The 14715-nt window shown below is 35.1% G+C and overlaps 2 protein-coding genes across 3 annotated transcripts; one reads left to right on the forward strand and one right to left on the reverse strand.

The window, feature by feature from the left end:
- Positions 1-3937: 3937 nt before the first annotated feature.
- Positions 3938-8914, forward strand: LOC142528989 (putative WRKY transcription factor 32). Of its 2 annotated transcripts, none has more exons than XM_075634334.1 (5): positions 3938-4335; positions 4530-4582; positions 5862-6562; positions 6659-6817; positions 8303-8914. In XM_075634334.1, exons 1-5 carry the CDS (start codon positions 4059-4061, stop codon positions 8634-8636), a joined length of 1524 nt encoding a protein of 507 aa, XP_075490449.1. In that variant the 5' UTR covers positions 3938-4058; the 3' UTR covers positions 8637-8914. The 2 variants fall into 2 exon arrangements, with proteins under 2 accessions (XP_075490449.1, XP_075490441.1); XM_075634326.1 differs by having other exon boundaries at positions 3940-4335; positions 8291-8914.
- A 1656-nt stretch (positions 8915-10570) lies between these two features.
- LOC142529001 (uncharacterized) lies at positions 10571-13834 on the reverse strand. The gene is made up of 5 exons (XM_075634346.1): positions 13565-13834; positions 13413-13473; positions 11560-11661; positions 10960-11302; positions 10571-10795 (listed from the first exon to the last, which is right to left on the reverse strand). The coding sequence occupies exons 1-5, from the start codon at positions 13706-13708 to the stop codon at positions 10774-10776; spliced, it is 672 nt and encodes a 223-aa protein (XP_075490461.1). The 5' UTR covers positions 13709-13834; the 3' UTR covers positions 10571-10773.
- Positions 13835-14715: the final 881 nt, after the last annotated feature.

A 14715-nucleotide genomic window follows, 5' to 3' on the forward strand; every position in this document is an offset into this window, starting at 1 on the left:
GATTTTTATTTTAGTAGTATTAGAATTTATTTTGATTTATTTTTTGTTTGAAAAATATATATATATCATAAGTATATATGTTTAGATTTTAAAGTTTGATAAATATTTTGTTATTAATTATATACATATTTCATATCTTTTAAATTTAAAATATATTTTTTTATTAAATCATATTATTTTTATATAATATGACAATTTTTTGGTCTGACGGTTCGATTGTACAATTCGACCGATTGAACCGTTTTTATAAATTAGATCGGTTCGGTCACCAGTCCGATTATGAAAGCATTGATTTCTTAGTATATTGTTTACGTATTTCATTAAGTGTGCAGTTAGTAGATGTCAATTTAAAAGTGATAGGTCGCTAAAATATAATTCCAACAGAACTTAGTTTCTAGCGACCTGAAGTTTCTCGATGATATCTCATAGCTCGGTAATCGAAATAACCATCAACAAAAACAGTTGAATAGACAACTCAGATTTTTACAAGTCATATTTCATACCAGCTCGATTGATTTGGATGTTATCTAGGCAAGATGGTGGTCGCGAGATCAAGCTGGACGTAATTGAAGTTGGAATCAATTTGACATAATCAGTTGTAATATTTTGGTTATATCTCCTAACTCGAATAATGACATAGAATGATTCAATATACATTACAAAGCTAAAAAAATAATCTAGGCTAAATTCTCGTTTCAGTCACAATTGTTTGGGGTAGTTCCCGATTTAGTCCTAAACGAATATAATGAGCCGATTTAGTCCTAAACGTTTCAAAAGTTTTCCCAATTTAATTTCTCCATTAGTTTGAGGTTAAACTAAACAGAATAGAATGATTTGCAAATCACTTTATAAAAAGACAAATCCCCAAACACTCCTAGACTCTCTACGCTCTAAAAATCCCCAGAAATCCCCAACCTCCTCCATCTCTCTCTATCATCAAGGTATGTACGCATTTCTCCTGGTAAATTTTTTTTTATTTGCACATGAAATCGAAGTAGTGTGAATTCATTGATAGAGATATTAGATTGAATGTAAGTTGATTGTAATTCTTGAAATCGTGATAACGTTAAATCTTGAAATGTAAGTTGGCTGTAATTCTTGATAGCGTGTTTTTTATTTTCACACTTAAGCTAACTGCTTGAAATGGATTTCCAGTTGAAGGAAGTCTTCAGCCAGTGACTTTCTCTATGTGTCGTCTGTCACCTCAAGGTTGATAAGTAATGGCTAAATGCAGTAATTCGACAATTGAGATTGCTCCAAATTATGGTAATTTATTATATTTTCACTTTATTTTACTTAATTTTGTATCATGAATTTTTCAGTGAAGAATTATATTGTTTTTTCTGTATTTTTCTGTGTAGGTTTACTTGGAAAACAAGATTTGGTTACTATTAAAATGCATTACAATGGAAGGTTTAAATCTAAAAGCGAACATGATGAATACATTGGGGGGAGTTTTGAATATTTTGACTTTTTTGATCTTGATAAGCTAGCAATTGTTGAATTGTGGGGGTTTGCAGATGATCTTGGATTCAAAAATAAAGATGCTATTATGTTTTGGCACAAGATCGGGAATACGATAAATAAAAAGAGATATCTACAAAATGATTCGGATGTGTTGGAAGTTCGAAAGAATATTCCAACAAACTATGAGGTTGAAATTTATATAGAACACTTAGATGCCTATTCAATTGATGGTCCAAACGAACAAAGTGGAGTTGAAGCTGTCGACGAATTTTTTGACATCGATGAAGATGTTGTCATGGATGATATGTTGTTTGATGCATTCATTGACCATGAATTGCAATCTACGAAGGAAAATAATACGATTTCTTTTGAGAGAGTAAATACAGATAATATGCAATTATTGGTGCATGAGCAGGAGGATGATGATGGTGACGAAGAAGATGTTGCGTAGACAATGACTGATTTGGATAGTATTCATGATTCTGATGAAGAGGAAGTAAAAAATTATCCAAAGTTTGATCCAAAGCGGGAATCTGAAAACCCGGACTTGAAGCTTGGTATGATTTTTTGGTCAAAGAAAGAAGCGAAATTTGCGATTCAAACTCACTGCATTAGAAGGGGAATGTCAGTGAATTTTGTAAAGAATGATAATATTCGTCTTTGGGCGAAGTGCAACAATGATTATTGCCGCTGGATTATTCATGTTGCAAAGATGACTAATGACAGTTGTTGGCAAATAAGAACTTTTAGGAATTTAGCAAAGCATCAACTCAATGTGGTCGACAAAGAATTTTTCCAGGAGAATTGCCACAAATCCTAAAATGGGAACCGATGAGTTTAAGCAAGAGATTTGCAGGACATTGAACGTAAACATTTCGAGGAAGGTAGCTTATGTAGCCAAGAGAAAGACACTAATGCTGGTGCAAAGGACTCCATAGGAGCAATATCGTCAAATAAGGAGATATTGTGCTGAACTTAAAAGATCATATTCTCGAGCCACGGTAGCTTTGAAGTTGACAGAAGACGAAGAAGGGCCAAGGTTCCAAAGATTATATGTTTGTTTTTCAGCGTGTAAGCAAGGATTTAAGGATGCATGTCGCCGGGTCATTGGTGTTGATGGATGCTTCTTAAAGGAATAACATAGTGGACAATTGCTAGTGGCTATGGGGTTAGATCTGAATAACAACATATTCCCAATATGTTATGCGTTGGTTGTACGTGAAATAAAAGATAGTTGGACATGGTTTCTCCGGCTCTTAGATGAAGACCTTGGGATTAATGGTGCTCAACATGACTTTACATTTATGTCAGATAAGCAAAAAGGTTTGATTCCAGCACAAATCCTTTTTGCTTAAACTTTCAACTGTTAAAAAAATAAACCTTTGAAAACATAAGGACTAAACTTAATCTGAAAGGTTACAAAATAATATTGGATTCAATTCTCTATGATCATTGTGCGGTCAATACATTCCATTAAAAGTTTACAAAATAATATTGTGCGCTCGATACAATCCATTAAAAGGTTACAAGATACTACAACATGCTCACTACAATCCATCAGTTGTCATCACCACTGATCTTTAGAGATTCAATTTGTTGTTTTATCTCCTCCGTTGTCTTTACTAAATTTGATAACGCCTCGATCAATTTATCTATTTTTCCAGCTTGAGTGGGTTTTGTACTTGCACTTGCATCTGAATTTGCACTAGAAGTTGTGTTCGATGTTTCTTCGATAGTATTGGTAGAGGAAGAAGCTTGCACCGGAGCTTGCTTGTCCATATAAGAATCAAAAGCTTTTATAGACCCCTCCCTACTCAAGAATGACATGTGGGATGCGCCGCTAAATTTATTGACTTGCTTTTGTGACAACGATATTTACAACTATTATATCGCGAGATTTTGTATTTAATATATAGTGAGATTTTGATAAATTGAATGTTTGTATTGAATTTTTTGTGTTGTACAATTCATGTACAAATATCGATGTACATGTAGGATCACTCAAAAGACTTACGCATCACGTACAAACTTAAATGTGTCATTGTTTTCTCAAAGAAAACTCATGTTATCTTCAATCTTTCTAAAATAAACTTATATTAAATTTAAACACATCTAAATTTTATATAAATTAAATTTATTGTCCAAGCAAAATGGATTTTAAATTTTATTTCAAGTTTACTAATAATACTTATGTCAAGATATTTTCATAAAATATATCCATAAATGGAATGGGCAGCCAACCGGAGTCAACAACAATGGCATAAATAAACCACACAAAACTCCAAACCAGGAATATAAAATGTCCGGTTCACATAATATACTCTCTATATTTTTTTACATTAAATAAGTTAGGAAATTATTGTCTAGTGACACTCCAAAAATGTTAACGCCACTCCACTCACGCCCACGCTTTCGAAACTATCCCCTTCAGCATCGGTAAGATACCGTTTTCAGAGGGGTATTACTTGTCATTTGACTCGAAGCTCGGATTACTACAGGAGATGAGATTCTGCTAATAAAGAACTGTAATTTATCAGCTTCCCAGTCACAAAAGCACGAACTCACACACTGACTGTGTGTAGAATCCAGCTATGGAGGAGGGGGCGCGTCGGAGCTCTGAAGCTTCTCTCGCAGCGGAGAACGAGAATTCGAATCCAATAAACGAAGGTGAAGAAATTCGAGGTGAAGCAACCGGAGAAGAAGATGAACAGAGGCTAGAGAGTGGAGATAATAGGAATGATTGTAACGTTGAGAACTATTCCTCTCGTGAGAGCGGAGAATCTAAAGCTGTTGAATTGGAAACCCTAGCATCTGTACGGTTGTCCGAGAGGGGTTCCCAAAATAGTGATTCGACTCACAACCTATCCGGTACTTCGTAAATACATCTTTTTGTGTGGTTTTTCTGATTTTTTTTTAATCTTGAGTGAATGCAAACGATTTGAGGTGAGATTTTGTGCGATCATAGACTGGAATTTGTATGTTCTGTCGTGTGTGTGTGCATGTGTGCGTGCGACGGGTGAGCGAGTAAAAGTGGTGATTTTGATCAATTTCAAACATTGCAGAGGTTCCTGTGGAGTATTCTCTGCAGCCTCTGCTGTCAGTCGAAGAGTTGAAGGTTATTTTTTCCCCTTTTCTTTTGTATGGTTTTCTCTCCGTGATAGCACTTAACTTGATTGTTCTAAATTCTTGTGATGCAGGAGCGTGAAAGAAATTGCTTTCGTTTTCAGTATTTGCTACGTGGTTATTGACTGTCATTTTTGTACCGAGCTCATTTGATATTTGAAACCTAAAATTGTTTTAAGATTTAGTATTCAGCATTTTATGGTTATCTTGATTGAATTAATATGGTTCAAGTCAAGTAAAGCACAAGCGGAAGCAAACTAATTTTATTCATTCACTAGCAATGCCTACTCTATGATCTTGAGTTTCTATAAAAAATTACGTGCTTTGGAAATATTGTTTAATTCTATCATATGACCATAAATTAGTTGTTCCCCCACTGTTTTTTCGAAATAAATATGCCATCACTTCTATATTGCCGTTTCCACCTGTAGTATTGTCTCCAGATTGATAAAAGCATTCCAATAATCAAGTTATGCACCTAGAAATATGCTTCAGCAAATGTGTGCAAACGTTGAATGTAGTAAATTCCAATGTGTGGAATTTACCTGTATGGGTCTTAAACTGAAAAATGTTGAAAGAGATGCATTAATTGGTCATCTGTATGTCCTGTTACGTATAGTAAAGTCACTTATTGTTATATGCAATTGTGATTAAAAATAACAAAATTTTTGTGTGGAATTTATTGGCTATTTTAGTGATTAGATCAATTGCGGACAAGAGTTGCAAATTCACCTTTTTTTCTCGGCTGAACATCATTGCCTTTATGTCATGCCCGACGTTTTCAATATCCCACGGAAGAAAAAGAAAAGAAAAATTAGTTCAACTGTGGTGCTAAACTTTTTCCGCCATGTTATTTAATCTAAAGTTAGGTTTTGGACTGTAGGTGTTGGTTTAGAAAACAGTTAATTCTGTTCTAGTAAACCACCTGTGGTAGTGGAAATAAAATTGGAGTTGCATATGATTTCTTTAACTTTTATTGCATCAATCCGACCTTAGGCTGCTCTAGTGAGTAGTGAATTAGTATGTCATCTGCATGCTTCTATTTGTTCTCAAGCACTTGATTTTGCTGCAGCATCAGACATGACAAAAAGTGTTGTCATCTTAAACACTCCTGGCTTCATAATGGACAAGAATAATGAGATTGATGAAATTTATTTATTTTTTGTTTGTCTTCCTGCTAGTCTGGCGATCTCCATATTCCGTCTTTGACCTTGCTTAATATCATTGCAACTTTGTTTTGGAATTTCAGCTCGTTGTTTTTTTTACCTTAGGACCAAGTTAAAGCGATTCATGAGGAACCCTTGGAAAGTATTACTGGTCAACCTGCTCAAGTCCCAATACAACATCTGATACGACCGTGTGATGGTTCATCAAAGCTGGAGCTGTCACCTATATATGTTACTCAGTCTGGTTCATATATTCGAAGTCCATCTTCAGCAGAACAGAAAGTAGTACCAGTTGAAAACAAGAGGAATCCTCGGGTTGGAGATCAGGACATTAACTCTCCCAAGCCAAAACCTTTTGCTGCACCTCCTATGCTGAAGGCCTCTTCTGATGGATACAATTGGCGCAAATATGGTCAAAAGCAAGTGAAGAGTCCAGAAGGGTTTCGGAGCTATTACAGATGCACATTTTCTGACTGTTGCGCCAAAAAGATTGACTGCTGTGATCGATCTAACAGTGTCATAGAGACTGTCTACAGAAGTCTCCACAGTCATGATCCTCCCCGAAAGCTAAATTGCATAACAGAAATTAAGGCTGCCCAACCAATTATGCCAATTGATTGTAGTAACGATACAACCCATTCAGCAAGATGCCCTAGTGAGCCAGTTCCATCCACATCTTCAAAAGAAACTGTGCTTATAATTGATCAGATACCTGAAACAAAGCAGCAAGAGTCAAGTGGTTCTGACGAGACCACGGAAATCAATTTTAAAGATGAGCAGGTCGATGGTCCCGGATGTGTAAACAGGTAAGTTGGTAATTACCTGTGTTTTCTTGATTTAATGCAGTAATATCATGTTGCTCATTATTCAGAGGAATTTGACTACCTTACACTAATCTCCAGGCAGAAAAGAAGTTCTACTTCTGAATTGGGGCCTATTTCCAAACCTGGAAAGAAAGGTAAATTTGTTGTTCACGCAGCTGGTGACATGGGGATATCAGGAGATGGCTATAGGTGGCGCAAGTATGGACAGAAGATGGTGAAGGGGAATCCCCATCCAAGGTACACTTTTATATCCCAGTGTTATACTAACATTGATTTGTTTAAATCCTAATTTCAACAAAATGGTTGGACATATTTGTTTTTTTCTCCCTTGAAAATCTCAAAAGTACTTGAATATTATCTTCGACAAAGAGTTATGCACACACACCTGAACATATGTGATTTTTGAATCACCTGGTCGATTTAAAATCCCAAACAGTGTTTTCAGTTATTCACCGCTAGCACAAAATATTGGTACCTCATTTTAGCTCGGGGTCAGTATTTGGCAGTATTCTAAAAAGCGGTAGGCGGGCGGTTACCTACCGCCTAGCGCCTAGGCGGGGCCTAGGCGGTTGTCTAGGCGGTTTTTTTAAAGTTTAAATTCATTAAGTTGTTCATGAGTATTATGTTTGTATATGAAATATATATTATTATAAAATTTAAAATTGTAATAATAAATATATATTAATAAATTTTTATATATGAATCTTCCACATCAGTTTACTACTTTACTACAACCGTTGTACAATGAAAATTAAATTTGTTCAACATTTTTTCCAACATAATATATTGATATTAAACCTAAACATCTAACCCTTCTAGTTCATCTCCATATTTTTCCAATACTTCTTCTGTATCGGATTCAAACTCAAAATCCATGGCTTCTTCCTCCTCTTCATCCGATACAAATTTTTCTACGTGAAGTTCCCTTACATCTTCAACATTTGTCTCAACATCTTCATCTGCACCATCAACAATCCATCCTTGTGCCATTGTTGCTTCACTAGCAAGTAGAACATCCGCTCCTTTTTAATTGTAAAATCGCCTAGGCGGATTTTTAATTGTAAAATCGCCTAGGCGGCTTTCGCGCCAGGTGGCGCCCGGACCGCCTAGGCGGCAGATTAATATGGTGGCGCCTAGAAGTTTCGACTAGCCTAAAATCGGGGCGGTTTTGGCCGCCCAGCGCCTAGGCGGTCCTAGGCGGGGATTTTTAGAACACTGGCTATTTGGAGTTAGTCTTACATGAATGGGAAAGTGAGAGGCCTACTGTTCATCAAATGAAAGGACTACCTCGACTTTGTGAGAAAATTTGAACTTATAAGCTACTCTGGTGGTTGAGGAACGGTATTTACTCCTGCTACGTGGTCTACTGCAAGGTCCATAAGACAAAACGGCACTTGAGCTGGTGGATGAATTGTTCAGATTTTCTGTACGGTTGCATATGTGGCCTCAACAATCAGTCCATAGCATTTAGACTTCTGTAAGATAAAAAAAATTTGGGTTGTGTCGTCGCTGCTGGCAATGATTTTGGGGACAACAGCAAGTGTTTGGTCCTATGCTATTCTTAGTTAAATCCCCACTCTCTGATATGCAAGAAATTGTTAAGCCTCTTTTTTCCGTATTTATAGGTACTGAACAGACATATATGGATTGTCCTTGTAATGTTCACTGTTGGTCTGTATTTGTTTTAATCAACTCTTTAATGAATTTCAGAAACTACTACAGATGTACATCAGCTGGATGTCCTGTTCGAAAGCATATTGAAAAAGCTGTGGATAACACTAGTGCTGTAGTAATAACCTACAAGGGAGTTCATGATCACGACATGCCAGTACCAAAAAAGCACCATGGCTCAAAGTCTGCTCCTCTAGTTGATGATACATGTGATTCCATGGACAATGTAAAAAGTATCAAAATGAAACCATATCAGAGTCAGACCCAACTGTCAATGGACAAAGAAAGCGATTTGACCAATGAATCAATGAATCCTGGTGGGGAGAAAACATTGGAATCCGCACAAACCCTTTTGAGCATTGAGTTTGAAATTAAGCCGAGTTGATCCCACTGGAAGATCTTGATAATGGCGAGCATTTCCTAATCTCTACATTTTCTAATTTAACTTGAAACTTATTTTCCCCTTTTTTACTAGCTTGTTACATCTTCTGTTATCGTAGGTTGATGTTCAGCTAGGTGTGGTAATTTCTACATGCAAAACTATTAATTATAGGTTTTGATTATATAGGAGAATTTGATGACATTGGTTTCTGTTGTATCTGTAAACTGTAATGGAGCTAGTGAATCAAATGGAAAGTTGAGCTGGGGCATCTTTACTGTCAAGTTTTCCTGGAAAAGTATGTTACTATTTGGTGCAGCAATTTATTTTGCGTGTTTCTCGCTATGGCTTTCCTTTCCGATGGTGCAGAATAAACCTAGCAGATGGGTTGCAAGAGGAAAGGCAAACCGCTTACTTTCATCTCATTGTGTTGTGTTGTGTTGTGTTGTGTTTTGTTGTGTTGTTTGTCTATGTTAATCGTGTATAACATACGTTGGAATTTTTAGTGTTGCAGACTTGTCAATGATAAAGGGGTATTTGACGAAATAAAATATAACTGGTGAGATTAAAAAACTGTTGGGGCTCGAGAAATGATAGAAAATATATGAATTATAAAATTATATATATACGGATAATATAATGTTTTATAAATTTAATATTTTGTAGAATTGAGTCAAGCATGATGCTTACAGTCGATGACGGATTTGTTTGACATAAGTTGTGATTTGCAATATGCAATGACTATTTATAAAATTTGAACCGACTTTCTATGTGGTTAGCCTTTTTATGAAGGTTAAGAATCAAATTCAATTCTTATTCCTAACAAAAGAATCAATCCATACCCACGGAGAAAGATGCATTGTGAAAAATAGAGAAGGGCATACAAAACGAAGTAATTTTTTCACAAGCTTTGAATTTAAGGGATTTTGCTAGTGCGTGATACTTCCTAAAATCAGTTGTTTCATGACTAACGCATACAATTCTCAGTTACAGAGTGGGTAAATGTTAATATTAATCAAACTTTGAGTATCTTACAAGGTAAATGGTTGGATTCGAAACTGACAAGCGGAGAGCAAAGAAAAAGCGAATTAATGTTTTCAATGGGAAAAAAAAAACTCTTAGCTTATTTGTTATTCATAACTTCTATTCTCCTGCTGTGTTTTCCCCTTTAACCTTCCCCCAATCAGCTACTTGTTCTTATTTATTAATTTGTTATAGCATGATAGGATAACACTATATTCTATTCTTTTTATACCAATATTATCTTTTTAAAAATTGAGTTAAGGAGACAAATATATGAAATTATTCTTAATGAATCTCACTAAAATATATTAACAATGTTCATCATTACACGAGATATATTATCAAATATTTGTCATTTTGACAAAAATAATCGATTATAAAAGTTAATCTTTTAAGTCATATAACAGCTCAAACACTACGTTTCAATTGTTGTACCAAACAAAAACAAATTATTGAACCCCATAATATTTCTCTCAATAATTGCACCATTTGTAATAAACATTGACTTTGATTCTATCTGTAGGACCAACGCTTACCGTTTTACCAAAGATTATAACTAATAGTAACAATATAATTTCAATATTTTAAGTCATACAACCGCTCAAACATCACATTTCGATTGAAACAAATATCACACCCCAAAACGATATTTCCCCATAGTGGCTCCAAGTACAAATTTGACTTGCTGCTATTTTACTCTCCTTTTAAAAGTGAAAAGATTAAAATACCAAGAATTCGAGGGAATCCATCTTCAAAATATTGAATCTCATGTTTCACAAATCGATGTAGCACTAGCTACTTTTGTACTTCATGTCCCACGACTTCTTAATGTGAAACTTTGGCATGCAAGTATGCAACAACAATCCGAAATCATTTTACACCACATCCTTAGACCAATAAAAAAAAAAGAAAAATAATTGTCAAATCAACCATCAGAATAATATATAAAGATTAAACGCCAAGATGTTTTATTATATAGTTCACATATACCCATTACAATTCATCTCAAACGTGCACAAGTTCTCCAACGGTGAACAGAAAAGTTCTCCCCGTCGATATCAATTACCTCTGTTGGCACATCAACCTTAATCTCTGAGGCATTAGCAATTGAAACACTCCACTACAAGGTTCTGAAATGACACCTGAAAATATTCGACATATCTGAATGTCATTACTTTTTTTCAGAATAAAAATTATAATCATTATGAAAATAGATGTTTCCAAAAGTATCTGAGCCTATTCGTCCAGCTTAAATTACAATTGATGATATATAATGAGGAACAAGACAATGGAGATCATAGCATACCCCAAAAGTCCGCGACCTGACCATGCTCTTGGTGTCACTGTCAGGGTAATGAGAGCTCCTTGCCTCATTACCACCAAGGGCATTCCTTGACTTTGGTTTTTCTGAACTTCAGCAGCTAGCCTTTGCAACAAGTTCTCACCTATTTCCACATTTCCAAATTTCACAATTTGATCTCCGAGCTGTAAACCATCTTCAGATGCGGGAGATGCCTCTGTGATTTCATCAATCATTGCAAAGGGTCTGCTTACAGCTATGTCCATATCAATGGCATTGAAAGCATCTCGGGCAATAGGATTGCTAACGGACAAAGAAGTACCGACATTTGCATCTAGTGCAGTTGGACCTGCAACAGAACCTTATGATCATTAAGATGATGACTTGAGTTAATTTCTCCAGGAATATGTCACATCAAATAGGGTTTGATGATTTGAGTCAATTTCTCCATGCATACTCACGGAAGTGACATGCAAAATATTAAATTCACATCAATTACTTGATGTTGGAAACAATATATAATTATGTTAGCCGCCACAACTCAATCTTTAAAGTTTATATAAACAGTAATCATACATATATTTACTTATAAGATAAGATACTAACCTGAATCCCTGACAATAGCAGTTTGTTCAAGTCTTGCAGAATGCAAAAGTTGAATGTTTTGGTTTATTTTGTCAGTAATATCCTTGTGATCATTTTGAAGCTCTGCAGCAACAAAAACAAAGTATGCAAATACTCAGTTTGCAAAACCAATTATGATACTTACAACATCACTGCAACACTTCTCAAGAGTTTCCAAACATGGTGGATAATATTACAGGCTCGAAACCATTCTACAGATTAAAAAAGAGTCACGTTCATACTGACTCATATCTTGTAGGACATGAGCTGTTCATCTCTCGTGATTGCAAATAATCAAATTCATAAGCACAATGAATTTATCGTCAGACAGATGATAAATGCGTATACAAAACCATGACTTATAAAAATAGCAATTAAGGTGAGTATACGGGGAGCAGCCTAAAAGTATAGATTTTAAGTCCTCAGAAGGGCTTGAGGATGAGAAATGACAAGGGCGGATTTAAATTAGGGCCCACGAGGGCCACGGCCCCCCAAATTTTTAAAACTTTTTTAGCTGATATTAATGGCCGACCACAATAAATTAAAGAGCATGTATCTCCATGGCAGGCAAGAGTTTCCGTACGTGTAAACCCAAGTTCGAATCTTAGGTTTTTTTTCTTTTTTTAATAATTGATTTACTTTTAATTTTTTTAATACTTTATTACTATTAAATTTATCATCTATAAAAAACCTTTTCGACTATCAGGTGCAGAGTCTGGTGATTCTTTCAGTTTCTACCCTAACTATAGAACGGTCATTCTCAACTATGAATATCGTCAAAACAAGGTTTCGGAGCAAAATGGATGATGATTTTCTCTCGGATGTATTGATGGTATTTATTGAAAGAGAAATTGCTTAAAATATTTATATAGATGTTATTATTGAAGAGTTTGAAAATTTTAAGGAACGTCGAATTCCTTTTAGTTAGAAATTTTCTTTCTAAAACGTACTATTTATGTTTAATTGAATATAACCGATGAAATTTTTTGTCTTTCCTCTTTTAATATTTTGTCCGTATTTTATAAGCGGCTCCCAAAGAGTCGAAATTCTAGATCCGCCCTTGGGAAATGAGCTTCATTTCCAAACCGAATCTAGTTAACTAGGGTACTACCGTGATAGGATGATATCCTTTGACACCCAGTCGTAACTGTCATTATTCAAGCAGGTATCAAGTTGAATTCTGTTTATGAAAGATCACAATTGATAAATCTGACAACACTTGTTTTCAATCACCACCCAGCACTAGATGCCGCTCCTGCCAATTACTTTTATTTGCCTATCATCCAAGCTATCGATTCACCTCACTACTGTCATGAATGCCAATCAACCGTAGCAGGAAACCAACCAATTTTGGTTCATAATTTAGTCAACAAGATAGAAAAGAAAAACAGTTACATAGGGTGGGTTTGTGGACCAAGAAATGATAATAAGGATTTGTAGAACTCTATACAATTAGAAACTAGATCTTCCACACTCGCTGCTGTATGAGGATTAGGTAAACTCCTATCTAGAGTTCTGCTCTCAAACACCAGAAAACAATCTAAATCCTATAGGTGCTGCAAAGTGATTGCTTAAAATTTTAGTCGCTTGATCGTAAGTCTGAAAGCAACCGACAATATGACTTAAAACTAAAGTATAAATACAAAGTTCCAAACGAGTCCAAAAGTAATAATCTGAAGGGAAACCAAGAAAAATAATATCTTTGGTGTGGAATATCTATTGTTGGAACAGCCAGCATCTTGCACTCAATACATGCCAAGCAAAGATGATAATTAGAATCACCATAATTGGCGACAATAAATTCGTCAACCAAAAGGGTAAACAAGTAAAAATACCAGAAAGTCGACGACGGTCTGCTCTCACATTGGGGATGTCGATGTCCGCCCTCGGGAACCCCTGCACAAGTCACAACCCCAAAATTATTTGAACACTTATATTCCACAAAAACCATTGAAGAAAATAAACAAGACCAAGAAGGTGATGTTGCCTCGGAATCGAGAAGATTTCCGGATAATCCAGGGCCATTGGGCGGCGCACAGAGGCGTTGGATAATGATATTCATCTCCTCCTCCATCGCAGTTCGCTTGTCCATCAATTTCATTGATTCAGCTTTCAAATTCGTCCCCACCATTTCTAACCTCTCAAGGAGAACACTCGGCGATTTCGTGTGAATTGTGCAAAATCGGTGAATTATGACTGTGTGCTGACTGCGACTAGGGTTTTAGGGCATCCACAGTAGCATCTAGTTGGAACTCATTCAGATTTTTTTATTTTATTTTATTTTTATAAAACCTCTCATTATCTATCAACAATACAAAAAAACTCAAAAGACCACATATTTCAATTCAAATATCTTAATAAAAAAATTTCTCATTTAAAATATTAATTACAAAAATTTTTTAAAAATTATAACATAATATTAAAACAACGCCAAGTATCAGATTCACTTTGATTCTAAGCCTCAGATGATATTAGAGCCATGGAAATAGTCTGGTTAATAATTTAGCACTTTTATTCAAATGAATATTTTAGGTATAAAAGAAACTGTTCAAAACAGTTTGAATGAATAATATGATTTACCTGAAAATTTAGATTTATTGAATAAATGGACTATTCCTAAGATAGAATTTAAAATGATTTATAAGCTAGGAACCTTTGAAAGAATTGGTTTCAAACAAGTAGTTAAAACTACAGAATCATCGGTACCTCTTCATAATAATGAAATGGTTATTAGATTATTAAATAATAAAGATATATTGCCTTTAGATAATATTAATTGCAAAAAATTAAAATTAGTAGACTTGTTAAACCTCGATTACAAACAATATATTAGTGGACTTATTAAACCTCAACGTGAACTTAGACAAGGTGATCCGCTTTCGCCAAATCTCTTTATTCTATTTGCCGAGCGATTGACGTCTCGTCTAAATAAGTCCGAGAAAGAAGAGAAATTCATGGTGCTAAAGTGGCAAAACGCTCTCCTAGTATCACTCACTTTTTTGTTTTCCGATGCACTACAAGAAATTTTTAAATCAACAACACACATACGACAACAGTTTTAACTAAAACCGTTGTTAAAATTTTTTTTAACAACGGTTTTAGTTAAAACCGTTATCGTAGAGCGTTTTTTTATGCAAA

The sequence above is a fragment of the Primulina tabacum genome, chromosome 2 (assembly GCF_025594145.1).
Source record: "Primulina tabacum isolate GXHZ01 chromosome 2, ASM2559414v2, whole genome shotgun sequence".
Classification (NCBI taxonomy): domain Eukaryota; kingdom Viridiplantae; phylum Streptophyta; class Magnoliopsida; order Lamiales; family Gesneriaceae; genus Primulina; species Primulina tabacum.

What these genes read in the sequence shown, in the direction of transcription:
- LOC142528989 (XM_075634326.1), top strand. Translation starts at nt 4,059, where the DNA reads ATGGAGGAGGGGGCGCGTCGGAGCTCTGAAGCTTCTCTCGCAGCGGAG. An exon ending in TTCGACTCACAACCTATCCG is followed by an intron (nt 4,336 to 4,529) that starts GTACTTCGTAAA and finishes CAAACATTGCAG; the next exon opens with AGGTTCCTGTGGAGTATTCT. An exon ending in AAGGGGAATCCCCATCCAAG is followed by an intron (nt 6,818 to 8,290) that starts GTACACTTTTAT and finishes AATGAATTTCAG; the next exon opens with AAACTACTACAGATGTACAT.
- LOC142529001 (XM_075634346.1), bottom strand. Translation starts at nt 13,708, where the DNA reads ATGGTGGGGACGAATTTGAAAGCTGAATCAATGAAATTGATGGACAAG. An exon ending in TGCTATTGTCAGGGATTCAG is followed by an intron (nt 11,303 to 11,559) that starts GTTAGTATCTTA and finishes GTTCTGTTGCAG; the next exon opens with GTCCAACTGCACTAGATGCA. An exon ending in TCAGGTCGCGGACTTTTGGG is followed by an intron (nt 10,796 to 10,959) that starts GTATGCTATGAT and finishes GAATATTTTCAG; the next exon opens with GTGTCATTTCAGAACCTTGT.